We start from the raw sequence: 27,532 nt of genomic DNA on the forward strand, positions 1-27,532 counted from the left end.
GGAGGCAATGTGAGAATGTGGCTGCTATCCCACAGCAGGGAAAATTGTCTGTGGCTTCTCTGATGCTTTCTTGAAAAGAATGATTTTTGTGGCTGTTTGGAAGGAGACCAAAACACTGCCAGATCCAAAGGAAATGCTTCAAGTCACTCAAGTGATTTGAGCTGGGGAAATGTTTCAATGGAGCTTTTTTCCTTTTTTGTAAAATGAAGAAAATTTAGAAATGAGAGTCTGCTTCAAATGCTAAATAGCTCTGTTTCATATAGGGGAAAATGAGAAAATTATTATCCTGCCTTGCAGTTCCCTTCACTATTCCCCTGCACTGAATTCTCAAACACCCTTCAGGCTCTTTGTTCATTTATAACCCCCAGAAAAATGTCACCAGTTTAAGAGGGAAACTTGTCAAGAAAATATGAGGATATTTGAAAACTCAGAATCAGTAGCCCAGAATCTGTTCTCATCTACCCCATGGGCTGTTCTCATTCACCAATATCACTGGGGCATTACCTAGTAAAAATTATCACTTAGTAAAAATTATTTGGGAGCTTCCCAGGCCAGCATGGAATGGAAAACACAAATTCTCTGGGAATTAGTGCTGACTACTGCAAAGTACCACTGTTGTCATGATCCTGCAGCCCCGTGTGAAGGCACTGATAGAAAGGCAATAACAGCACTTGGAAAATGATAAGTGGCACATTAAACTCTGCTCCAGTTGCTCAGCTCCCAGCGATAACAAGCATTCAGCAACAAATATTAGTTATAAAGATGCAGCACAACGTGTGCCAGGAAATTACAGGCAGAAAAAAAAAAATAAAAATCAATCACCTCAAAGGATGCAGATGCAGCACTAATCTGAGCTCAAAAAGTCAGAACTCCTGGGTTTGTGCCTGAAATACCCTGGCAGAAGATAAAGGTCTTATCACTTTGCTAAAATGAAAAGTGCAACTTTTTAAGAACAGATTTCTGAAACCTGTGGAAGAAATGCCAGCATTCATTTTCGAATGAGGGATTTCAGTATTCCCTCTTCTGAAAACTTAAGGAAGATGGAGATATTGTGTGGTGAAGGAGATGGAATAATTCCCTGATCTGCGAATTCAGAATCTCTCCCTGTTGGTGATGTTTGTAGAGATTATACTTAATGCAAGATGAATAAAAGAAAATTGTCCAGCTCTCCTGGACTCTGCTGAATGGCTTAATAACCTCCATGTGAATTTATAATTTGCTGTTGCTTTTCAAAATGCCAAACTCAAAAGTGAGCGGGAGGAAGACTCGGAGGGGTAGTTAGGGAGTGGAATGGGTTATTGGGGAAGATGATTGAAGAATCCCATTGTACTGGAGTTTTCCTGACATTTCCTTTGCAGGGAAGGCAGGCTGAGATCAGCATTTTCCCTCTTCTTGAAGTGTCTTATCTTTGCAGCCATGTGTTCCTGGGCTGTGTTAATGAGTGTGATATATAATACATTTCACACCGAGCCTGATTTACAAAGGATGGGGTGAAAAACCTGCCATTCCGATGGGATGGGAATCTTAATGGAGCAGAATTTTCTGCAAATGCTACAGAGTTGTAAATAATGGAGGAAGGATAAGAATAGACAAGCCAAGTCAATACCTGAGACGCATCTCAATTGCTTGGCTCAGTACAAAAAAAAGTAGCAACATGTGTTGCTTATGGTGATTTCAGCTGGGCAGATTTTCATGGGTTTAGCTCGATTTGTGTGGCCTGCAGTTGTTATCAATCATAAAATCACTAAATAATGGAATGGTTTGGGTTGGAATAGACATTAAAGATAATCTTGTTCCACCCCTCTGCCATGGGCTGGGACACTTTCCACTATCCCAAGTTGCTCCAAGCCTTGTCCAAATTGGCCTTGGACACTTCCAGGGATGGGAATACATTTGTAAGGTTCTTGCACCTGAGAAAACATAAACCAGGAGTGCAGCATGGGCTGGGATCTACCCAGCTGGGCATCATCTCTGTGAAAAGGGACCTGCAGATCCTGGGGGACATTGAGCTCCATGTGAATGAGCAGAGCCCTGCCGTGGACAAAAAAAAAGACAACAGGATAGTGGGTAGCATCAACAAAGTCATCACTAGAAGAAATAGATGTCATTATCCCACCCAACTCAGAGCCTTCAAGGCCACACCTGGAATATTGTGTCCAGTTTTGGTTTCTGCCATACTAAAAGTTGTGGAGAGACTGGAGGGAGTCCACAAAAAAAAGGGGCAAACGTCTGGGAAACCTGACATGAGAGAAAGATTGAGATAAACAAACTGTGATTGTTCACCACTGAGAAAAGAAGGCTCAGGGGACACCTTATCACCCCATTCCAGTATTTAAAGGGTGGCTGAAAGGAAGATGGAGATTCCCTTTTTTATGAGCAGTCACGTGGAAAAGAGGACGGATATTGGGAACAAGTTACTCCAAGGGAGATTTTGATGGGATACAAGAGGAAAGTTGTTCAAGGTGAATAAAAATGAGGCATGGAATGGTCTCCCCATGGACAAATGGTCTCCCTAGGGAAGTGGTGGATTCCTCAGCACTGGACAATTTTAGGATTCAGCTAGACAAGGTGCTGGACCATTCTGCCTAGACTGTGCTTTGGCCAAAAAAGATTGGACCAGATCCTTGAGACTCCTTCCAACCTGGCATTCCATAATTCCATAATTGAAAAGCAGGCTCCCCAGAGCAGAAAAAAGAAAATTGTTGGAATGAGTTCAGAGGTGTCCATGAAGATGCTCCAGGAACTGGAGACCTCTGCTCTGGAGCCAGGCTGGGAGAGCTGGGAACATCCAGCCTGGAGAAAGGAAGGCTCCAGGGAGAGCTCAGTGCCCCTTCCAATGCCTGAGGGGGCTCCAAAGGTGCTGGAGAGGGAGCTCTGACTTGATCACAAGGACATGCAACGACAGGACAAGGGGAAATGACTTCAAAATGCCATCAGAATAGGTTGGATATTGGGAAGAAATTCTTCCTTGTAAGGGTGGAGGAGCTCTGGCACAGGTTGTCCAGAGAAGCTGTGATTGCCGAATCCCTGTAAGTGCCCAAGGCCAGGTTGGATGGGGCTTGGAGCAACCTGGGATAGTGGAAGGTGTCCCTGCCCATGGCAGAGAATGGAACTGGATGATCTTTAAGGTTCCTTTCATCCCAAACCATTCTGTGATTCTCTGGTTCAGTGAAAATCGAGATGAAAACAAGTGGTGGCCATTAAAATCTGAAATGCTCCTTCTTGCCATGATTCCTGGTCTGCTCCTATGACAAGGCACTGTCCAGACACTGAGTGAAAACAGGACTTTATTTTTCTGGGAGCTATCCTTGGAAGCCCAGAGGCCAAGCTTTCCATGGACATGTTCTTCAGGTGTCAGACTCCTTTCTGTTGCACTCAGGGCACTTCTTTCAAGATTGTTGCAATACGAGATCCCTAAATATAAATCCTAAATGGATGAGCCTTTATGCTGAAGTTTGCTAAACATCCACTCTCTCTCAGTGGTCAGTTTTCTAGGAAGCAGAAACTTGGAATGATACACAGTGAGTGTCTGAATTAAAAAAAAAAAAAAAAAAAGGAAAAAGAAGTAGGTGGGCATAAGCTTGATGGGTACAAAATTGAAAGTCAAGTTGGTTCAGTTTGGGGATTTACTTTCATGTTTTCTTCACTTGTAATTGAACATTTGGCTTCACTTTTGGGTTGTTAAAGTATTTCAGAAAAGTCTTTTCCAGCTAGAGGCCGAAAACAAAAAACCCCTGTATTTCTTTTAGAGAGGAGAAGTCAAAGGGTTTTTCTTCCACAGGATTTATTAGATATTTTCAAAATGTTTCAATGGCAAATTAATACCAGAGGGCATAACTTAATGTGTTTACTGATTGAAGGGAATGACCAATTGAACTCAATTGAAACCATTTAAAGGATAATTGTGATCCCTTTGGAAGTCCTTCTTCTTCTTCTTCTTCTTCTTCTTCTTCTTCTTCTTCTTCTTCTTCTTCTTCTTCTTCTTCTTCTTCTTCTTCTTCTTCTTCTTCTTCCTCCTCTTCTTCTTCTTCTTCTTCTTTTCTTCTTCTTCTTCTTCTTCTTTTCCTTCTCCTTTTTCTCCTTTTTCAAAATTTAAATAAATAGGAAAAACAAAACCCCACCAAACAACCCCAAAGTAATCAAACCCATAAGTCCATTCAGATATATCCTGGAAGAGTTTATTGATATGTTGAAAGTTAAGACTTTGCTTGGTCATCCTTTATTGGCCAAAAAATGCCTCATTAAAAAACACCCAGACTCTCCAGACCATCCTCAAAACATTTTTAGACCCACTACTGTTGGTCATTTGCAAATCTTACAGATCCCTTACACAGGACCAAATTAAGTTTTAGCTTAATGAGGCAAAAGATTTGATTAAAAAGGAAAAAAAAAACCAAAACCTTTGAGGTTCTTCTTAGGTGAAGAAACTTCCTTCATACACTTGCCAGGAATCACCATCTCCTGCATGAAAAATGTTTTTGATTTAAAAAAAAAAACCCAAAAACCTGATAATAAAATCACCAGAGCTTGTTGCATATGGTCTTCCCCCTCACTCTACACAATGTACTTTAAACAACTTTTTTATTTAAATTACACACACATTAAACTCTTTTTAGTATTTAGAGGAGTTTCTTTTAATGCTCCTTATTGCAGAGCTCTTTGCTGGTAAGCATGTGTTAAAATAATCTTCTCTCTTGTGTAACCCAGCAATAAAATGCTGGAGAATGAGCTGATAAATCTTAATAGAGCCAGAAAAAATACAGGGCCCTGGTAGGACAAAGGTATTAAAAAAAAAAGACCAAAACAAAGCAAAAACAAAACAAAGAAAAGAGAATGAGAGGGAGAAAAAGACTAAAAAGATTTTGTCAGATTGATTTTTTTATTAAGAACCTCTACACTGGAATTCAGAAAATTAGGATATTTTTCTCTTGAATCTTGATGTGCTACTGCAATTTCTTCAGGGGAGGATGGACAGCTAGGAAAAGGGGATCAGGAAGGGAGTGCTCAGTTACAAGGAAGCCACAGAAGTGTTTTGCTTTGGTGACAATTGACAGGGAACTGGAAGAGCTGGTGTTTAATCACCATTTGTATTGGCAATTGAAGTGTTCCTCCGTGTCTCTTCATCCAGAAGATTCACTCCAATGCCACATGGGGCTCAACAAGATTTCAAAGAACAGCTTAGGAAGAAACAGGAAGAAATCCTATCCTGGTGCAGTGGAGTGGGACCTGCAGGATGAATAAACAAGTTGTTCCTTTTGCCTGATCTGACATTAACCTGCAGTGCTGGAAGGACACATCTTCATACCTTGAAATAGGGATCAAGAGCCAACAGAATAAATTTCTGCTGATTTAAGGCACCATGTATCCCAGAACAGGGTATATAATGCAGCTCTTTTATGTGGATAGAGCACAGTGTTCATGGCCTGAAAGATGAGATTCAAAGTTAGATTTCCAGAAGTATCAGCGGGAAATATGGAGCAACACATCTGCTACAGAAACATAGAATTCAGGATTATTTTGGCTGGAAAAGAGCTCCAGGATTATCAAGTCCAACCTTTGGTTGAATATCTTACCTGCTAACCCATATCACAAAGTGCCACATCATCTTGTTTTTCCAACACTTCCAGGGATGGTGACCCCACTACTTCTCTGGAACTCTACCCAAGGCATCCAAAAATCCAGAGCTTTTACCAAAAAAGAACCCAAACCAAGCACAGGTCACACTTTTCACTACAGAAATACCAGAACCTCATCAGTGGATTGCTCCCTGGCATCCGCTTTAAGTGGGAAAATGCAGTCCTGGCTGATCCCTCTGGAAGTGTCAGAGCCAGCTGAAATGCCCTTGTTTTTTTGTTGGAAAGCACCCCTGAAAAATACGCTTTTCATGGAATTATTGAATGTTTTGGGTTGGAAGGAACCTTCAAGACATTTTTAGGGGCCCTGGTCTAGTGGGAGGTGTCCCCTGGGAGGAGTTTGGAATGTGATGATCTTTAAGATCCCTCCCAAGCCAAACCATTCTATGATTCTTCAATGATTCACACTCTTCTGAACCAACTTGATCAATACCCAGTTAATGAAAAGCACAAAGAGAGCTGATCACAGGGAGATTAGAAAGCAGGACTGGACTAATTTAATCCAAATTTATGGAATTGCAGTTGCAACCGGGTCACCCCTTGTTGGGTGAATAAAGAGAAAAGGGAGCATGTGATAAATTATTTAAATTATTTATTTTTTGGCTGTCTGTGTTAAGATGTTTTAAACTCCATTGATGAGGTTTTCTAGCTCTCCATGGACTACCACAGGAGGTTGGGGTCACCAGCTGAGGTGTCTGTGTCCAATCCAATGAAGTGCTCTGCTTAAAATCTTGAGTCCGAGGTTACAGAACCACCACAAAAGTGAAAATTTTCCAAAAGTCCTGCTCAAAAAACATCTGTACCAGCTCAGAATCCTGTCCCACCACATGGACTCTGTTTTAAATCAAGCAAGAGGTTTTCCATTGCCCTGGAAAACACTTTTGGTGTTTGTATTTACAACTCACTTGCCTTGGAATGCTCAGAGGAAATGTTTCTGTAGGTTTTCCTTTCACATCAATGTTTCCAGCTTGGCTGATGGGGCTGAGGCTATTTATTGCAATGTGAGTAATTACACCACAGACTTCATACATGAAAAATTAATGAAAGGAGAAACTGATTCATTTGTCTGATCTACACATGAAAGTACAGAAAGAAACCCGACCTGGTAAGGCAAAAAGTCCCATTTAAAGGTGTTGGGAAGATGGTGCCTTCATCAAGGGCAGCTGTAATTCAGCATTGTGGGGGCAGCTCCATCCCTTGATTCCCTGCAGCACCTTCCCTTTCCACCCTCTTTAATTCAGCTATTCTCATCCCCAGCCCCATCCCTGGAAGAGTCCAAGGCCAGGGTTGGACAAGGCTTGGAGCAACCTAGTCCAGTGTAAGGTGTTGGAATAAGAAGCTCTTTAAGGCCCCTTCCAACCCAAACCATTCTATGACTTTCAAAATTGGTTTCCTCTGGGTTTTGCATGGACCAAATTAAACCAATAATGTGTGCAGACAAATGTACCACTACCCCAGGGCTGAGATATCACCCAGCTCTTTATTAAAACCATTTTTCTTTTTAAATCATCTCCCTCCAAAGGGAACTGGGAGAGAAGGAAGATGCTCTAGTGGCCCATAAGCCAGCCTGGAGACACCTTCCCTGCTCTGCTACCCACAGTGACTAAATATCAATGTGTGAAAGTTCATCTTTGATCAGTGTGCAGAGAAATAAAACTCCTGGAGCCAGGCACACCTTCCAGAGCAGTGGATAGAGGCCAAGAGCCAAACTCCTCTTGGAAAACCCAAGCCTGCCTGGGGGCTTAAGTGCATTAACCTCTGTATCTGGAATTATTTTAAAGGACAATTTAAATTACATCCTTTTGATTGAACCAGAACAGAGGTTTAAGCAAGCCCTGGGATATTTTTATTGTCTGTACCCTTTACTGAATTAGAAAACCAGATTTTTTAGTAGATTTTAGGGTCACTACAGTAAACAGCTTCTTTGTGCTTTCTCTGTTAATCTGGTTCTTAAAAAAAAAGGGAGTGATCCTTTTGTTTATAAAATCCAAGCAGACACCACTTGTGTGGATCCAGGACTAGATATAGGGAGTTGTATCCATTTGATAAAGCAAGGGAAAAACATCTTTTCTAATAATCTTGCCAATGTGGAAAAGATGGCTTTAAATCAGGTATTGCAGGGGATGGTGGTATCAGCTGATGGTTAATTCAGGGGACTGAACATTAGGGTGGGAAGTACTTAGGGGAAGGCTGAGATAAAGGCCCCAGGAAGGATGAAAATAGGTGAGAAAATGATCCTCTTCCCATGTTTGTGCTCAAATGTCTGGAAAACATAGAGAGAGAGAGAGAGAGAGAGAGAGAGAGAGAGAGAGAGAGAGAGAGAGAGAGATCTGCTGCACAGAATCCCTGGACATGATGGAGATAAAGTGGGACAGAGGTGTGCAATGGACAAAAAGGCAGATAGGTTACACCAGTCTTCCCCTTGTTCAGGAATCTGTTTCTCTACTCAAAAGAATTGCTGCTTTGGAGGATTTTTCTCATCCTATTTGCAGGGTCAAGGAAAGCACCATGAGAATAGTTTGTTTCAGGGGAGAGGGAGCATGGAATGTGTGTTCTTAAGAGTAATTTCCAAGCACAGACAGAGGAGTATGACTGGAACAGCACAGGAAAACCAACAACCCCTGCTGCTACTGCAGGTTTTCTTGTTTCCTCATGAGAAAGAGAAAAGAAAGAGGAAGAAGGAGTGAGAGGTGCAGTGAGAAAACAAATAAAAGACACAGTGGAAAAGAATAGAGGTTGAGAAAAGAAGGATGAAAGGGGATGGGACTCAAAGACAAAACATCCAGGAAAAAGGAGGAGGAGGAGGATGTGGACTGGTTTTGCTAAATGAGAAATAACCAGGATCTGCAGTGCTGGAGCAAGGGAGAGAAAGGGTGATGGGAAAAGAGAGAAGGAGGGAGGAATTAAAGCAGCAGCCAGTGAAAAATAATCAAAGATAAATAAAGCCGACACAAGAGATGACTTTCATTTTCTCTTGCTGACACTCCAAAGCGAGCCGTAGGAGCAGGGACTTTAATTTGCCTCCTCCCCACAGTCTCAGCCCCGCTGCTCCATCCAAGCCGCCCGCAAACTTCCAGTACCAATTTATATGCTAATGGATTTCGCTTGTAAATCAAGGCAGGCTTGGTCAGTGCCTCCCCAGCCCAAATTCACTGGTGCGAAAGGCTGTCCATCTCCACACACAGGGCTGGGAATTGCCCGACTTCGAGAAACAAAAGACATCAAATCCTAAATAATTGGATCACTGATGGAGTTCATCCCCATGGATTAAGTTGCTGTTTCATCTCGGCCCCTCACCTGCTCAATAGGAGCCTTTCTGAAAAGTTTTGTAATTAGTCAAGCCTGGGAGAGAAAAAGAAAGTTCCCTCCTTCTTTTCCTCTCTGATGTTCCCTGATTTCCTTCTTCAGAGCTGTTCTTGGAAAGAGACAGAAATGGCACCACTTAGATCTAATTTTCACTTTTGAAAGAGTCTGTGAGTACCTGAACTGGGCAAGTCTGCTACGAGCCTGCCCGTATCCAAGATGGGAATCAAATGGAATTATGAAGGTCCTGGGTTATTTCGTATCTCCTGCTGGAAGACTCCCGAGGGATCAAACAAAAAAAAAAAAATCCTGATCTCCCAAAGGAAAGATGTCTCTAAAAGCTTCGAAAGATCAAGAAGTCTGTTTTTTTCAGCAGAATTAGAATTGTCCTTAATTCATTGCCAGGTTAAAATAAGATATTTTGATCTCTTCTGTTCCCAGTGACAGATTTTGAATGGAGGGAGGCAAACAGCAAAAGAAAACACGAATTCTTAACCTGAAGGATGCTGATGGTGTAAAAATCCTTGATTATGATAAAAATGAAAATTAGAAATGTTTAAGATTTGAAGAGTTGAAACCCTTGATTGTCATAGAATAAGTGTATTAATATTTTAAATGTAATAATCTTAAATTGTAATGTAATAGTAAAAAAGCCACCTCCAGGGGGACTACGGAGAACATGCAGATTAGAAATCTCAAATGCATTCTGGGACCCTTTTTAACACCAAAAACCCCCTATAAAGATAAATCTAAGTAAGATTTAAACCCACAAAAACCAGTACTAAGCTGTATATATCCTAGAGCATCAATAGAGCTAATTAATCCAATTTTTGTAACTCGCTGTAACCTAAAAATACCAAAGGAAAGGTGAGACCCCGAAGCAAACAAACAGAACTCAGAACTCCGTGGAGACTCCCGATGAGGGAAGAGTTCTCCAGCCCTGCTGAACTTCCTGCTGCAGAGCTGACCAGGACCCTCCTCCTCAAGGGCAAACCGGGCTCCAAGATCCCTCGAGCCACCCTTGTAAGAGCTGATTAATAAAGGCATTTTAAGGAGAAAAATATTATCTCCGCCCATTTTTAACAATTATAAGGACAGAAATTCAGGGTGGAAGTTCAGATGTGGTTTCTAAGTGGCAGAGTGGTAATTCCAATCTGGGGACTGAAACTGGAACCTCTCTCTACACTGTGCTGCTCCAGGATTATGAATTCAGATAGGCAGAAAGGAACCTGAATTTGGTCTTCTCCTCTGGATTCTCTGCAGTGGATATACAGGTTCAGTTGTTTGAACAGAAAGTCCCTCCCTGCCAAACAACCTCTGACAATCGCTGGCTTTCCACAGGCCAGTGAAAACAGCTTAGTCTGGTATGTACAGTTTGTTATTTGGAGTAATTAACACCAGTCCTTAACACTCCAGGACTCCTAGACAAGTTTCCAGCAGTCAATACTAGAAGAGGGGAAGTTACAGAGCAGTCATGCACTTCCACCTTTAGTGGTAGGCCCATCTTTGGGGAAGATTTTCTTTCCATATATTTTTGTCTGGGATTCTTTCTTGCTGGTTTATGGCATTCAAAGGATCCCCCAGTATGAGCTACAGACAGGAGAAACCCACTGCTGAGCCTAGGCTTGACCCACTGGTTCTAAAGATGTCTTTTGGGTGAATTTTCCTCTTTTTGAACACAGAAACTTTAAGAAATCCTGCACTAACAGCAATGGGTGTCAACAACAAAAGACATTCACATCTCCTGGGCTGCAGGTCAGGGCTGCCATGGTCCAGCCCTGCCCCTGACCCCCTGACCCCCTTCATGGGAAGTAATTCCTAATGATCTTCAATGCTGATTTACATTATTATTTCTATCTTGAGCCTGTGCTAAAACAATTGGCTGCAAATCAGGCTGGCTGGGAGGTCTGGGGCCCCCTGCTAGACTGGGGCCACCAGCCTCAGGAACTCAAGGATCCTGATGCCAGGCTTGGGGGAACTTCTGGATAGACCAAGCCCAGCTGCTGGAGAGACACATTTTGGGTGTGGATATCTCTATTGCTCCAGTTCTGGTGGGCTGTGAAGAAGAGGATGGAGCCATCCATGCTGTCCATGGTGTGTCATGTGTGTCGATGGGGTGAGGGTAAAGGCTCTGCTCTCCAGGCTGTCCATTGTGGGTTAGACCCACACCTCTGAGGGTCCAGCCTGGCAGAAATGTGGTTAATGCTAATATTAATTAGTGAGACAGCATGATTGAGTGTGTCTTGAAAAATCAGAAAGGTTTTAATAAAGAAGGAAAATAATACACAAAACAAGAGCAAAGCCGAGCACAGCACAGAGACAAGTCTGCTTGCTACAAGACCTCAAAAAATGTGGAGTTTCTTTGTTCTCTCTCTTTAGTACTCAACAGTCTAGGTGGGCTTTTTGGCCCTTGGCCCAATGAGATGAACAACAGGCTTTGAGTTACACTCACAGAGTCCAATTGTTCCTGTGCTGGCTCTGAACCAATTACAATGAGAAACTCACAGAACCTTCCAGCCAAACTTCCTAAAATGTCTAAAGGCAAACTGAAACTCTTTCCCTATTTGGAAGCACCTGTTGGAGGTGTAGGGAATGCATCACCACAGTCCATGTCTGTATAATCCTGATGGGAATACATGCTCCCCCCACTGATTTCCAGACTTGGGAACATGGATCTGGGACAGGAGGAACACCATCAGCCCACTGAGTGTGGCTGTCTCTACCACCCTTTTGTTGAACTAACAAATTCTCCAAATTTTCTCTTGAGCCAACCATGTTTTTATCTCCTCAGGTCAGAATTACCACACTTCCAGTTAGGAATCACATCCTAACTCCCAATCTTGATTTTTTTCATTTCTGTCTTTATAATCAGGGGCTCTTTCACCATCAGCATCCTTCAGGTCAGAGGATTCAGCCTTGAACCCTCTTGATGTGCTTTAAAATTACTAAAGGAGCCAGACTCTCTAAGCCTGACCATGGGGTCTCAGTTCCAAATATTCCTTCCCGGCTGGAATCCTTCTTCTCTGTCCATACTTGTGCTGGTCTCACCATCAAGGAGACATCAGGACTTTAGGCAACCCCAGGACCCCTCAGTTCCTGGACACACTCAGTGTTCCAAACGAATTTCACCACGTTCTTGAAAAATATCATCTCCTCTCCTTTGTTGCTACTCTAAAGGCCTTTCCTGGTACACCTCAAGCTTGACATTTTATTTTTCCGTAGTTGGGGATTGCCCTGGATGCATCCAAGCCTGTCTCCCTTGTCACTGCCATCTGTTGAGCCTCCCAGGCTGCAGCAGCAGCTCCGTGTACTTGGCTCTATGGAATGTTGATCCGTTCCTCTCCCTGCTCCCACCAGGAATCTGCTTCTCCTTGGATGATGTCTCAATCCTTCTCTGTATTGACAATGTACTTCAAAGTTTTGCCTCCAAATCTTTTATTGGCAAGCAACTTTTTTTTTTTTTTTTTTAATTTTAATTTTTTTAAATTCCAAGGCTTCAGAAAAAAAAAAAATCAAATAAATCTTCAGCTTAAGAGAGGAACATTTTTATTGACTTGTGTCCTACTCCTATCATAGTTTTTTAACCCCCTCAGCACTTCTTCTTTAGCCACCACACACATGGATTCCCATTTTCTCCACTAACACCACAAAGAGATGTTTTGCTGAAAATAGACAAAATATTCTGATCACAGATCTAATCTCAGGGAAATCAGCTGCTTTGTTTAATGAAGATAATTAAATACTAAGGACAAGAACTCTTTGACTATCTGTGCTGTGAGATCCATTTTCCATTTCCTTTTGTTTTTTAATAATTCTTACAATGGGTCCAAAGCCTTGTCTGACACTTTACAGGGATGAGCCTTTATACACCAAGCTGATTTGCAGTGAGAGCATCAATGAGGACAATCTTTTAAATCACTTCATTTTGATAACTAACAGCAGGTGCCAGACCTGAAATCCAACCTTTCCCCATCTCAGGAATCCCTGTCCATGGCAGGGGGTTTGGAGTTAGATGCTCTTTGAGGTCTCTTCCAGCCCAGGCCATTTTTGATTCCATAATTCTCTGATCTTAGGTCAGAAGGGAGTTTAATCCATGGGCAGCAACTAAGACCGAGAAATTCCATCCTTCCCTTCATCGTCTTCCAGGAAAATTCAGCAAATGTGGCTGAGAGGATTTTACACCTCAAGTGGTACCAGGGCTTGGCCTGAAGGGGTTTCTGTGGAGGAAGCAGATGGTCAGCATTTAGTCCTTCCCTCCACGGCTGAATTTTCTGTGTTCAAGTCGAGCCCCTCTGCCTTTCCTCTGTGGTTCCATATTTCCAGCAGGTTGCCAACCCTTTGAAGAAGACATGGCCTCCTATTCCTCATGGAAATGCAAAACACCCATGAATGATGGAAGCCTGTGATGGCTGAAGCCTCAAAGCTTGAGTTACAATATTCATAATGGGTACAAACATGAGATAATGTGAAAAAGCTGCCAATTATTTCAGACAATTGATCAAAGCCAAGGAACTCCTGGTATCCATTAAGCAACTCTTTGATTGTCCATCCCTGAAAACCCTCAACCCACACAGAGCAGGAGAGAACAACTTCCCTTTTCATTTGCTTATTTCTCCTGAACAGAAACTTCCCTGCACTTCTCCTGCTTCCTGCAGAATTTGCCTCCTTCTTTCTCTCCTGCTTTCAAATCATTCCCAATATTTGCATAATTTTCTTTGGTCGTTGCCACACCTTTGCAGGGGTCACTTGTCAAAGTGCTGCTGCAAAGTGCTGTATTTTAATTCTGAATTTCTGTGCCTTTGAAGCTCACATTTTCCATTAGAGAGGAGAAAAAATAGCAGCCTCCATCCTACTGTGTACTGCATTAATCAAAAATCATCACGGAATTATGGAATGGTTTGGGTTGGAAGGGACCTTAAAAATCATCTCCTTCCAACCCCCTTCCAAGGGCAGGGACATTTTCCACTGTCCCAGGTTGATCCAAGCCCCATCCCACCTGGCCTTGAACCCTTCTAGGGATAGGGGCATCCACAAATTCTCTGCATAACCTGTGCCAGGGCCTCTTCACCCTCCCAGGGAGGAATTTGTTCCCAATATCCCATCTAGCTCTGCCCTTCTTCAGTTTAAAACATTCCCCCACATCATGGTACTCCAGGCCCTTGTTCAAAGTCCCTCTCCAGCTCTCTTGGAGCCCCTTTAGCACTGGAAGGTCTCTCCTTAGAGCTGACCATCAGGACCATTTGTCATCTCTTTTCCTCCAAAATCTAACATCTGTCCTTTCTTTCCCAATTTAGAAGTCCAAAGGACTCTTGCAACCTCCTCAGCAGCCAAGAAATGTGGCTTTTCAAAGAAACGAACATCTGTGAAACTGCTGGATGGTGGGGACTTCATTCAGGAGTGTCTCTTAAGATGAAGATCTGCTAATTTGCCACAGCTCCTCTGATTGTGATGCCTTGTGAGGCTGACCTGGAACAGAGACTGGACAGAGCTGAAGAATAAACCAGATATTTATTAAAAGGCCTTCAAGGGTCCACCTTGGGCAGGACAAGAGCCTGGCCAGGGCTACACTCATGGTGGACTTAAATGGTCACAAAATAGACAACCGGTCATGAGGTCTCACACTTTTATAAGTTTTGGTCCATTTGCATCTTGGGGTTTAATTGTCCAATTACAGCTTCAGGTTGTGAGGTCTCATGCTCCTTGTTCCTCACTTCAGTCCATCATTGTTTGTGCTTTTGGGCCTGAAGGTTGTCCTTGGTCTCCAGCAGGAAAAGGATTTGTTTTGTGTCCCTGCTCTGTGAAGAGCTGAGTGACACTTAATGTGAGGCTCAGAACTGCACCCCTGGGCAGCACAGAATCTGAAATGCATGAAAGATAAAGCTTAAGGCATCAATGGACTCTTCAGAAGCTATGCTATTCTATCCTAATGTGCCAAATCTTTTTTTATTTGTGCTTCCTGGGACACAGGAGATGAGTGAGGCCCACATCACTGCCCTGGGACTTTTTTGGAAAATGACTGAAAATAGATCTCAGTGAACAAACACCTGGAGACTTCTTCCACAGGGATCCCTTCAAGACTTCTTTCTGCTACAAGTGATTTGGGAAAACTATGAAGGGGGAAAAACCCAACAACAGTCTTCTTTCTTTATTTCTCTGTTTAGATCTTGTCCCAACAGGAGCTCAGGAAGAGATACTCACTTCAGGCCCTGATTAATCTTGTACACAGACAGGACCATAGCGAGCCCAAACACTCCTTGAGTCACAAAAAAGAGAGACTGGAGAGAAAAACCTCCTGTGCTGGTCCTAAATCTCCCTGGAATGTTGTCTTGCTCCACATGGGCCTTTCCCTATGTGGGGAGCTGTAGTGAAGGGGTGATTTAGATCACTGAGAGGACAACTGTAAAATGTATCAGCGAAAGTGGGGTAAATGTGATGTTGTAAAAGCAACGTTCACTGTCATTTAATTTATGGAAGAAATGTATAAAGGAAAATTGAGTTGGAATCAAACTAGAAGGATTTACAGAGAGATGTGAGGCACAAAAGGGTAAAGGAGACCCTCTCACTGAGCCGTAAATTTCACTGGCCCCCCTTGCTGTCTAAACTCCTGATAGAGCCATGGTGCAGTTAGGTCCAGTCTCAGATTTGGGCAATGGTTGATGTCTAATGGAATATTGCACACAAAGTTTATAATAATTAATACCAAGTACATAGGTTGGCAATATTACATGGTTATTAATTCAGCTTGATATCAGCAACTCACTGAGGATCTGCCAAGAATAAAGATCTCTCCACCTTGGCCAAGGAAGTAATACAGGTTAACACGTGGCGAGATTTTATAAGCCATGTGTAAATATATCAATCTCTGAGGGTCCAGCCCTTGCAGATTGGCTAGAAATAATTTTAGCAAGACTGCTCTTCAGAGATGTTTTGTAAAGCAAAAACACCTTGATTGTTTAATAAATGAAAAATAACAAAATAACAAATGTTACAGAAAACAAAAGAAAAGCCGTGCACAGGTGTTGGAGTAAACCTCTGACACCCTGCTAGAAACACTCCAAAAAGCCCCTTATTTCTTTTGGGCTCCTTCCTAAATACTGAATGTTTTAGGAGGGACAACCTGGCCTGCTGCCAGTAGGGAGAGGTACAGGATTTGAGGGACAGTGAAAAGGTTCAATAGATGCTTCTTTCTTGGCACTGAGCCAATCCCTGTCAGAAGGGTATCGAAGTTTCTGGGTTCTTTTCTTTATAAGAAATGCAAGGGGTGAGCCTTAAACTTTTCTCTATATGGAAAACACTTGCTGGGTGTGGGAAATGCGTTCCTACAAGGAAGGATCTCTTGGTTAAGGAATCTCAAATGTTGAGGCATGTCCCCGCTCCAGGGGAGACTCTTGGGGCACACAGTCCAGTTGGAATTCAGGGACAACTCAAATGGGACTCATCCAAAGACCCAGTACTGGGAAAAAGTCTCTCTGCCTTGAGCAATCCCAGCTATCCCAGCTCCAGGGGAAGAGATAATTTCCATGGTAGTTCATAGAAGGCTCACTTAGGTTGTCCTATTTACGGACCAAAGTGGTCAGCTCAGAATCAAATTGCATCGGATGGAAATGTACGGATGAAACTCCTTGTACCCACAAGTTTCTCTGTTCCCTGATAAATGAGCCTTGGAAAAGCCTCCTGTTAGTGCTGCTTTAATCAGTGTTCCAAGCTGGTGTGCATCGATGCTCACTGTGGCACTCTGCTCCTCTGTGGTTTTCCTGGAGGATTTCTTGGCCTGGATACAGCTCAGGCTTTGCCTCCCCTGTGTTTTGGACCAAACTGCTGCTGGTTTGGTTAAGGGGTCGAGTGAATCCATGAGAGTGGCCCAGGCAATGGGCTTTGCATTTTCTTCCATTTTCAGACTCTTCACAATTTCCCAGCATAGCCACGTTTTCCCAGTTTAGCAACCAAGACACACAAATTCTTCCATGTGCAATATATAATTTATCCACCTCCATAGCATTGCTGTGCTTCATCCATGTGAGATGATGGTGATTTTAGAGAATGGGTTTGGTTGGAAGGGACCTTCGGGATCATCTCATTCCACTCCCTGCCATGGGACACTCTCCACTGTCCCAGGTTGCTCCAAGCCTCATCCAACCTGTGAACACTTCCAGGGGTGGGGCAGCCACAGCTTCTCTGGGTGTGCCAGGGCCTCACCACCCTCACAGGAATTAATTTCTTCCCAATATCTCATCTTGATCTCACCTCTTTTAGTTTAATGTCGCTGTAGGACACGAAAAGAACAACATAAACACTGTCAGGTCGTCAGGGCAAAAAAGGGGAAGTTTATTTTTCAGCCTCGATTTATATGGATTTTGGACAATGACCAGGGAGTGGACAATGAGGTTGACACGTCTCCAACCATACTGGTCAAACTAGAAGTCCATCAATTGTCCCTCTTCAAGAGAGGTATGATAAACAATCACTTTGTTTACACAAAAATCTGTGAGAAACTCTATTACAAAAATGCAAACATCAGAAGGCTAAAAAAGACCAGAGCAACAGTTTAAAACCATTCCCTTTATCATTTCACCATCTCACTCCTTCTCCCTCATTTTTATAAGCATCTCTCAAGCACTGGAAGGCTGCAGTGAGGTGTTCACAGCTGTTCTCTCTTTGCCTCAGGACCAGAGCCTGGCATGGCCACAAGGCAGGATCACAGGGACACAAGACAGTTCAAGGGGACCTCAGGAGTCCCTTTCCAAGCTAAACTATCCAGGGATCCTTCCTTGCAGCCTCACCATGCTATAACCACAGTGCAAACCAAAACCACAGTCACCTCCTGCCCCCACCACCTCTGTCAGTGTTTTAGTTTACAATCCCAGGAGCACAGGGAGGAGAAGTGCCCCCTCCTTCCAGCCTCCTTTGGTGGGAAGCAGCAGTGAGACAGTTTAACATGTGGCCAGAGTTTTATGAGCCCTGTGTAAATGTCTCAGTCTCTGAGGGTGTCCTCAGAGATAGGTGTTCTCAGAATGGCTTAAAATAATTGTGAGATTGCTCTTCAGGTGTGTTTTGTAAAAGTAATAAGTTTTAATAAAAGCAAAATAACAAACAGTACAAAAACAAAAGAAAAAAGCCAAGCGCAGGTGTCAGAGAAACCTCTGACACCTTGTGAAGACCCCCTAAAAAGCCATTGAGTTCCTTTGTGCTTTTTCTCAAATACTTTAATGTTTTAGGAGGGAAAATTTGGCTTGCTGCCAATAGAATCTAGCTACATTCTGAGGAATCAATCATTCTAAAGAGATATATCAGTGTTTTTATCTTGGCATTTGAGCCTATGACTGTCAGGACAGCAAAGATATTTCTGGGTCCTTTACCTTATGAGAAATGCAAGGGGTGAATCCTAAACCCTTCCCTATATGGAAACACCTGCCGGGCTGTGGGGTGCTTTACTATAGAGCAGGACCTCCTGAGCCAGCTCTAGGCCAGTGGTTCATCACCTCAGGAAAGTGCCAGACGGTATTTCCCTTCCCTAATGCTACACAATCATGGAATTCCTCAGGTTAGAAGAGATTTTTAAAATCACCAAGTCCGACCCAGCACTGTCAAGTGCACAAAGGATCGTGGAATGGCAGATGTAGGGTGAGAAACACCTCCATAGGAAGGATGAGGACCTGGGGCTCACCATAGAGTGCTGCTGGTTGAGGAAATGTTGGATCATGGCTCAGGGAAAGGGGAACTGGGCTGAGAGCCTCCAGGCTGCCCCACAGGTCATCCCAGATTTCTCAGGACATCCACATCATTTCAGCCAGGCCAAGATGAATCATTACACCTGAGGACCTCCTGGGCTATGATGGCTTTGGATGAAGGCTCTGGAGAGCAGAAGTCCTGGAGCCCATTTTCCCAAGATTTAGGCTTCCTGTAATCCTGCCTATAATCCTAAAATCTAACAAGCGATGATGGAGCAGAGTCAGAGAGATAAGGACACGATTTTTAATTTTTTTCTTTCTGGAAGATTTCAGCCATTTGAGGATAAGAATCCAGGAAGTGAATAATTTGTTGCTCAATTATTTTTTGTCACATTTTATGAGTAATATCCTCAACCCCCTGTGCACTGCGCCGACCTCCTGCTCAGAGTCTGTCTGGTCATGGAAATCCAGGTGAGGTTAAACCTTCCAGTACCTGATGGGGGACAACAAGAAAAAATGGAGAGGTACCTCTTACAAGGGCACTGAGGGATTGGACAAGGGGAATGGCTTGAAGCTGAAGCAGATTTAGATTTAGATTAAATATTGGGAAGAAATTCTTTCCTGTCCAGGTGGTGAGGCCCTGGCTCAGGGTACCCAGAGAAGCTGGTGCATCTGCTGCCCTGTCCCTGGAAGTGTCCAAGGCCAGGTTGGACGGGGCTTGGAACAACCTGGGACAGTGGGAAATGTCCCTGCCCATGGCAGGGGGGTGGTATGAGGTGATCTTTAAGGTCCCTTCCAACCCAAACCATTCCATAATTCTATGATTGGCTTTGCAGGGATGTGGGCAGGGTGGCATCAGAATTACCATGGCCACACTGGAAACTTTAACCCCACACCCCTGTCCTATACCAGAAATGCTGCCAGATCTGTGTTAAATCTCAGCCCTTCACATCCCACAATATTGGGAAGGAGGCATCAGGCTGTAGGTTTGGGAAACCTGAATAAAAACAAGCTGCACTGCACAGAAAGGTGGATTCCTCAGGTCCTGCAAATGTACTTTATAGGGACATGTGTTTTTAGAGGTGTGGAGAGGATACAAAGCTAAAATTTGGGTAAATTCAGCCCTGTGTCGTGACTTTTCCAGAGTAGAGAGCTCAGGTGGCAGTTGTGGGGCCAGGAGAGGTTTCCCTGCCCCCAGGAGCGATGCAAAGCACACATGGGGTGCAGGCAGGGGCGCTTTTAAAAAGCAGACAGGGCTGGAGTTTCCACCTCTTTTATTAGAAATAAGACACATTCATTTTGTGCTCTGAAAACTGTACAGAGGAAAAAAAAAGTGTTGACGAACACGGAGAGGAAGGAGAGGGAGGAATGGAAGGAGGGCAGGACACGAGAAAACAGGATTAACCAGAGGAGCTGAGCAGAGAAAGTCGAATATCAACAGTTCTTAAACAAACATTTATCTCTGTAATTACATAACATCGTTAATGTCCTGCAAAGGCGGCTGCAGTGAATGGGTGAGCGGGGAAGGCTGGAGTGAAGAGGGCAGGATTAGGTGGGCAGGTGAAGGGAAAAAAAAATAAAAAAAAAAAGAGAAAAGAATTAAAACACAGTATAAAGATACCTGTATGCTAAAATTCATAATGTGTAATTATAATAATTACAATATCATACAACCCAGCATCTGAGGGAGGCCTTTGTGCTTTCCTGTTTCATGAACAAGCTGAAATTGAACAATAATTATCACAGTTTCATGAGTAACCACATTCCCCTATTTTTTTAAACTATTTGGATTTATTTAAGTTTTCTTTTCCATCCTTCATATCCTATGGTTAATGGCAAGGTAAATTCCACTGTCCTTGGAGATCACCCAGGTAGCCCAAAGGGAAGTCAAAGCAGAGATTTGTCACATCGAGCAACATCTCCCCATGGGGGAAGCACAGCTGGGGGCAGTGATTGGTTTGCATCTCGTACCCATTGGTAGTTTTTCCCTAAAAATGTGAGGTTTGGTTAATTAAAAGGAGACCCAAGCACAGTAATAACTCAGACCCTGTTCAAGCTTTGCTGCTGTCTGGCCACTCACAACCAGAAGTTTGTCTCCATTCACTTCCAAAACTGGGAGAGTTGGTCCAAACATCAGACAGACAGTGCTGGGAATGACAAAAATAGTAATAATAATAAATAAAGTCTGTGTGTGATGTCACTGGTATATTTTTTAATGATAAAAATATTGCACAACGCTTTTTGGGGTGAAATGTAGACACCTCATTTTTTTGGTAAACAACCTTGAGAAATGCTCAACAAAAAATAAAAATTAAAATAGTTATTTTTTTCATAGCGAAATGAAAAGACTGCATTTTATGAGGACGAACATCCTGCTGTCCTGATCAGCTTCACCTCTTCCTTCCTGTGGGACCATGAACCTGCTGCTGGCTCTGGGCAGTGGGGAGGGTGAAGAGCCAGGGAGGGGAAAATAACCAAAACCCAAACAGAATAAAGCAAAACAAAACAAAACACTGCAAGCCAGCGGTGAAGGGGCTGTGTATTCCCACCATCCCAAACTTTCCACGGAGCAACTTGCCTTCCACCTTCAGCAGGTGGCATTCTCACCCCATGCCTGAGCAGTCCTACGGCACAGAAAGGCATTCGAAATGACAAGAGCCAAAGAAAAGAAAGGTCTTGGGTTTCAAGTTCTCTTTTTATTGAAGAAAAGAAAAGAAGAAGGAAAAAAATAGATTATTTTGTTGTTTCTTTTTTTTTTTTTTTTTGTATTTTTTTTGTCTGTTTGTTTCCAAGTGGACGTTATTCATGTTGTCAGTTTGTCTCAATGTCCTAAGGCAACGTCTCTGTTTACCAATGTCTCCAGGTACAGCGGCAGATCTGTCTTTCCCTTTTTTCTCTCTCTGCCTTCCAGGGAGGGGCAGCTTGGAATAAAATCTGAGTCCGAAAGCAAGGACAAATAACAGAACAAAAAAAAAAAAAAAAAGAAAAAAAAAAGAAAGAAAATAAAAGGATGAGGCCGAGAGGACCTTTGCAAGGCCCGTGCTGAGTTTATCTATTTAACAGTCAATGACATGACCTACATTCTTCTTGTTGGTCTTGTTGTCTACCACCTTCCACCCTCTCCCTGGAGATGGGGCGAGCAGGATTTGGAGATCTGGAGATCTGGAGCTGGTCCTTTCCTCCGCCGGGGAGGGATGAGAGGAGGGAGCCCCACCCGCCGTGACCATGAGCCAATGCCAGGTCGTGGTGCGGCACCCAGGAGTGGCAAATGTCCTTGTGGCCACCTCTTGGTGTGTCCCATCTCCTTCCTCCTTGGATGAGCTGGCGAGGGAGAAGTGGGGGTGGGGAGCCAGGGGTGCCCCTCGAGGAGGGGCCTGCCCCAGCCAGGCCACATCCTGCAGGTGTCCCCTCTCAGTGCCCCCAAACAACCCCAATCTTCTGGGCCCTCTGTGGTGGCTGCTGGGCATCCATCCTTCTACAGAGGATGGAGGGCTCCTGGTGAGTGGCAGTGACCCGAGAGCATCCTGGCAGGGCTTGTCCCCTGCAGCCCCTTCCCCACCCTCCTCCTCTCTCTCTCTTCCAGGCTCACTCCTCCAGTCCTGCCTGGGAAAGCTCGTGTTGTCCTGAACCTACAGCTACTATACTCTATAAAGTAATATTTCCCCCCTCTCTGCTGAGAATGATACAAAAGTTACTCCATCTTACCAAAGGTTTCAAAAGAAACCAAACACTTCTCTTGCTCGGTTCCGATTTAATTTAATCATTTCTTTAAAACGTGGTTTTGTTTCTGTTTGTTTCGCTTGTTTTCAGGAAAAAAGAAAAAGTCCTTTTTCTTCCCTTTCTGCTCAGACCTCTGTCTGAAGGTCAATAATGTCTTGTCCCACCAAGGGGATGGTGGCCCCTGTTTTCTCCCACTCCACAGTTTTTAGTTCTAGGGGAGACTGTGCCACAGGTTCGATGTCCTTTTTAACCCATGATGGCGGGGACTGGACTTTCCTGATGCCTTCCCAGGGTCTCTTGTTTGGTGTCTGCTGTTTTTCTTGCTGCAGGAGGAGGAAGTGTAAGAAAGGAGAAAGAAAAGTTAGTGCAAAATGCAAGAAATTCTGTGATTTTACCTCCTCCTCTATCAACAAATTGTTTTTTCTTTGCAGCTTCTCATCCAAAATAAAGTGGGGTATCAATGGAAATGACACTTGGTGTACAAACTGTTTATTGTCAAGAAGAAAATGAAGTTTTTCTTTCTACTGCCACCTCCATCACTTAATGACTGGAGATTTCACCTTTCAGCTGAGGTTTTTGCTACTGAAAAACTGAGTGTGGTTTTGAGAATATCAGATCTTTTCCTACTTCCACAGATGGAGTGACAGGACAAGGGCATGGTGGCTTTAAACGTGAAGGAGGGTAGATTTAGATGGAATACTGCAAAGAAGTTCTTCCCTATGAGCGTGGTGAGGTCCTGGAATGAAATTCCCAGAGAAGCTGTGGCTGCCCCATCCCTGGAAGTGTCCAAGGCCAAGTTGGACAGGGCTTGGAGCAACCTGGGATAGTGGAAGGTGTCCCTGCTCATGGCAGGAGGTGGAACTATAGGATCTTTATAGTCTCTTCCAACCCAACCCATGTATGAAATCCAGATTACAGTGAGGTCCTGCTGAACACCCACTGCATTTGATGCACATTCCTTATGCAGCACAGCTATTTACTCTTTAATTGCAGCAAAACCTGCTCCCTGTTCTGCCAGGGAACCAAATCCATGCTGCTTGAGGAGCTGGAGCTCAGCTCGGAGGCTGAAAACATTTCCACCAACTCCACACCAAGCCCTGGAGGATTCATTGGCCCAGCCTCCCACCAGCACCCCACCACAGATATTGATCCAGAAAAATCTCTTTCCATGTTTTTGCTGAACAGACAAGGCTCTGGGGAGAGGTGAGGGACAATGAAATAGGTGTGTTCCTCAGTGGGGGCAGAAAGGAAAGGTTTTGAACAAGTTGTTCCACTCAACTTCTCCCCTCCAAACACCAAGTGATGCTTTTTACAGTTAATTATCTCCACAAAAACACTCCAGCACTGGGCAAGAAAAGGCTTCCCTGGACCTCACAGAGCCCTTTTGAGCCACCTGTCAAAGGAGAAGTGAGATGGACGGGAGCAAAGCGTCTTGTGGAGATGACAACAAGCCGGGAAAAGCCTGGGGAGGAGGTGAGGAGCCAGATGTGCAGGGGACACGCTGCCCAGGACATGCCACAGCTTGATGCTGTCACCAGAATGTGTGGACTGAGGGGAGATGAAGCCACACAGAGGCTGAGGGGTCACTCCAGGATGCTGCTGTAGCTCCACAGGAAACCTCAATCCCCATCTGCTGCAGGCTCATCCAACAGCCTCAGCTCCTTGGTTTGTCCTTGTCTAAGATGTTTTTGTCAGGCTGTGGTTTGTCCCAGCTCCACAGTGACAGGAAAGCTGTTGTGGAATTATCCCTGCAGGGGCAGCTTTCATTGGATCACCCAAGCCAGGAATTCTGCTTGTTCAGACTTTGAATATAAAAATAAGATGTGCTTGAAGTTGGTCCTGTACCTCACAACTCCCAAAAGGAAGATTCTGGGTGAGAGCATTTGGTGGTTAGAGGGCGGGGAACATACAAACCAGGTAACCATCTCAAAATGAAGTGAAAGCATTCTGAAATTATTTTCATTTAAAGGGAAAAAATGTAAGTTTTAAAGTCCTTTTAAAGAAAATTGTTTCTAGTTGTTTTTGGATTTTTTTTTTTAAATCAAGTTGTGTAAAGTATTCCTCAAAAGAATGTAAAACACTCAATTCTCAATTTTTTGAAACCTGCAGTTGAGGTTTTCATTAAACTCTACAGTACAGAGCTCTCCTAATGCTGCTGGTGTTATTCTTTATTCCATGATATAACACGACAGTGATTAATACTGATACAACAGAAAAGGTGATAAAATTTGTGATTTATTCCATTATCTTTTTTGGGACTCATTTTAGAATGCCTGCAACTAAAAAGTGGAACCTATTTAACTCTTGTGTGTGTCTTAATGAGACAAGCTGGAAGTTTCCTGAAGGGACATTTTCATCTACAGTGTTTTTTGGAGACAATCAATCTGCCTGGAAAGATACAGCAGGAAGAAACACAGAGAAAAAAAAAAGCAAAAATAGAGCAAAAATTGGAATGAAATTAGGTTTCCCAGAAGGTGAAGAAAAACAACCTTGGTCAAGACAGATTTTTTTTCAATGAACACCACTTTGTTTTATCCCACCACTGCTGTAATGCCACAAATTTTCAAAGCTACTGATGTCCACAGCTGTGTTACAGGACAGCCTAAGTAATCTTATCCATGAAGTTCATAAATAATTCTGGTTTTCCCCTCAAACAAGAGCCCTTTTTTGATGGCATTATTTATGGCCACCTTCAGCACCAGGTTCTGTTTGCAGCCAATCCCTGTTTTAAGTCTCTCTCCATCTGCCACACTCCCGACCTTCAGCCTCTCCTTCATGCCAGGAGGACTGATCATGCACCCTGAACATGACCAGCAAACCTCAGAGCCCTCCCTGCCATGGGCTAGTGAGAAAGAGGAGCTGCAAATCCATGGAGGGAACAGAAATTGAGGGGAAAAAAAACCTCCAAAAAAACCCACAAAATGAAAAAAAAGATGAGCTCATATCCATAGCAGTGGCCTCTGATCTGCCCCGTGGGTGGGGAACATCACAATAATTATTCAAACCCCAGACATTAAATGCTGTGAGTTGTTGAGGAGAGAAAAAAAAAAATAGGAAAGGAAGAGAGAATGAAACAGGAAATATTACTATGGCAGTCCACAGCTCCATCCTGCACCTGCATCTTGAATATTCTGGGCACTCCGTGGGATTCTTGAGAGAAGGATAAAGGGAAAATGATAAATGTGGCCGGTTTCCAGCCATGGATAAAGTTATAGAGAATGTCCTGTGGGAGGAAAGATTACCACCTCCCACCTTCAGGCCTTCAAAGAGATTATGTTGGATGTAAAAGAGAAGCTCTGAGACGCTTGTGGGTGATGGGAATGGAGCACTGATGGTGTGGATTGGGATAATCTTCCAACAAAGGAACTCCAGAGCACCAGGGAGTGAACCCCAGGAGCTGGGCCTGCCCACAGTGCCCAGCCAACCTCCAGGCCACCTTTCCACAGCTCTCCGTCCATCCTGAAAACTTCCAGACTCACGAAAAGCACGTGGAAACACTCACAAAAGCAGCATCCATTTGGTGCTATCCAGTGAAGAGACACCACTCTGCATCAAGGGGCCTCTGAGCACAAATTCCTGGAGTTTTGGGGGTCTCTTTGGAGATGCACCACCACAGGCTGGCCTTTTTTGTTTTTCCAAGTCCCTTTTCACTCTGCCATGGAGAGGAGGCAGAAACTTCCCTTGGGTCTGACACCATAGGGCGATTTCCATCCTCCTTATCAGTGTGATATCTACCTGAGACTGTGGTGGGCTTAGTGACTCCAAAGGTGTTTATTCACAGTTAGAAGATGAAAAAAAAAAAAAAAAAGAGCTCTGGAAAGTGAATAAATGAAGAAGGGAGACTTGCTTTTAGTTCTCCATCTCTCAGGGAAGGCTCAGACTCCTCTGGTGATGCTGTGAGAGAAGTGCTGGCTCAGGGGTGGCTGCAGGAGGACTCGGTGCCCACTGGGATCTCTGAGCAGGTTAATCAGCCTGGCAGAGCTCTGGGAAGGACGCTGGGAGACAAAAGAAAATCTCCTCTTGGCACAGGGCACCCTGGGAATTGGTAGCAGGCTCCTGGGAACAGCTCCCCTTTTCTTTCCCTCCATATGGAAAAGAAGTTTTTATGGGGTCTTGGCCTCTTGAGCAGCACAGAGAAACAGGCCCTTGGCTCATGCTCCAACCCTGGCATTTCCCTCCAGCTCCACTCTGGGGTCTTAGCAATCCTTGTAGATACGAGGGAAAACTGAGCTATGCATAGAAAAGAAAGAAAAGAAAGAAAACAAAACAAAACAAAAAAAACCAAACAAACAAAAAACAAACAAACAAAAAAAAAACCCCAAAAAACCAAAAAAACAAAACAAAAAAACCCCAAAAAAACCAAAAAAACCCCAAAAAACCCCCCCCAAAAAAAAACAAACAAAAAAAAAAAAAAAAGAAAAATCAAAGCTGGAGAGAGGGATGTGTAATCTGGCTGGAAAAGGCAGTGGGGCTGGCACAGGGCCTGGTGCCTCTGAGACAGCCAGGACTGGCCCCAGACAGAGGCTGAAAGCACCAGGAGCTGCTCTGCCAGGGACAGAGCCATCACTCTGGCCTGACACAGCCCAGGAGCTTCTGGGAAGGAGGGAAATGTTTATCAGTCCCTGCCTGGTGCCAGGATTGTGGAGGGAAAAAGAAAAGGGGTGGGAAAGGAGGGAGCACCCACACTCAGAGCTGGGATAAAACCAGCTCCAGACTGGAGGTGTTCATCATCCTGGTGGCATTGGGAGTCTCCTTCATTCAACCCTGACTTTCATTTTAGCTGCAGATTTTTAAGGTGGAGGGAGAGGATTTGGGATAAAAGGTGTTTAGGATGCAACACCAACAAAACTCCCAAATCTCTGACAAAGACAGAGGCAAAATGCAGAGATAATCCACAGGTCCTTCTGCTAAAGCTGGTCCTGGCAGACTGCAGAGTCACCTGTGCTGGGCTGGTGGTGGGTATGGGAAGGTGATGGTGGTGGTTCCCCACCCTGGGTCTTCAGAGAACCATCATAAAATCACAGAATGGTTTGGGTTGGAAGGGACCTTAAAAAGATCTCATTCCAACCCCCTGCCATGGGCACGGACACCTTCCCCTATCCCAGGGTGCCCTAAACTCTGTCCAGCCTGGCCTTGGACACTTCCAGGGATGGGGCAGCCACAGCTTCTCCATGCCAGGGCCTCCCCACCCTCACAAAGAAGAATTTC

General features: G+C 43.9%; 1 protein-coding gene and 1 long non-coding RNA gene across 2 annotated transcripts in view; both read right to left on the minus strand.

Annotated features, from left to right (window-relative positions):
* The window catches only part of LOC310910070, a 603,801-nt gene that overhangs the window by 260,061 nt on the left and 316,208 nt on the right, over window positions 1–27,532 (minus strand). The gene's annotated exons all lie outside the window — the stretch shown is intronic.
* The window catches only part of ADGRB1 (adhesion G protein-coupled receptor B1), a 204,776-nt gene continuing 199,268 nt past the window's right edge, over window positions 22,025–27,532 (minus strand). Inside the window, exon 30 of the mRNA XM_083864984.1 lies at window positions 22,025–22,647. Within this exon, the coding sequence (XP_083721110.1) occupies window positions 22,450–22,647 (198 nt within the window). The 3' untranslated portion in view covers window positions 22,025–22,449. The remainder of the gene's footprint in view (window positions 22,648–27,532) is intronic.

Source organism: Zosterops lateralis, assembly GCF_965231275.1.
Source record: "Zosterops lateralis genome assembly, chromosome: 1".
Lineage (NCBI taxonomy): Eukaryota > Metazoa > Chordata > Aves > Passeriformes > Zosteropidae > Zosterops > Zosterops lateralis.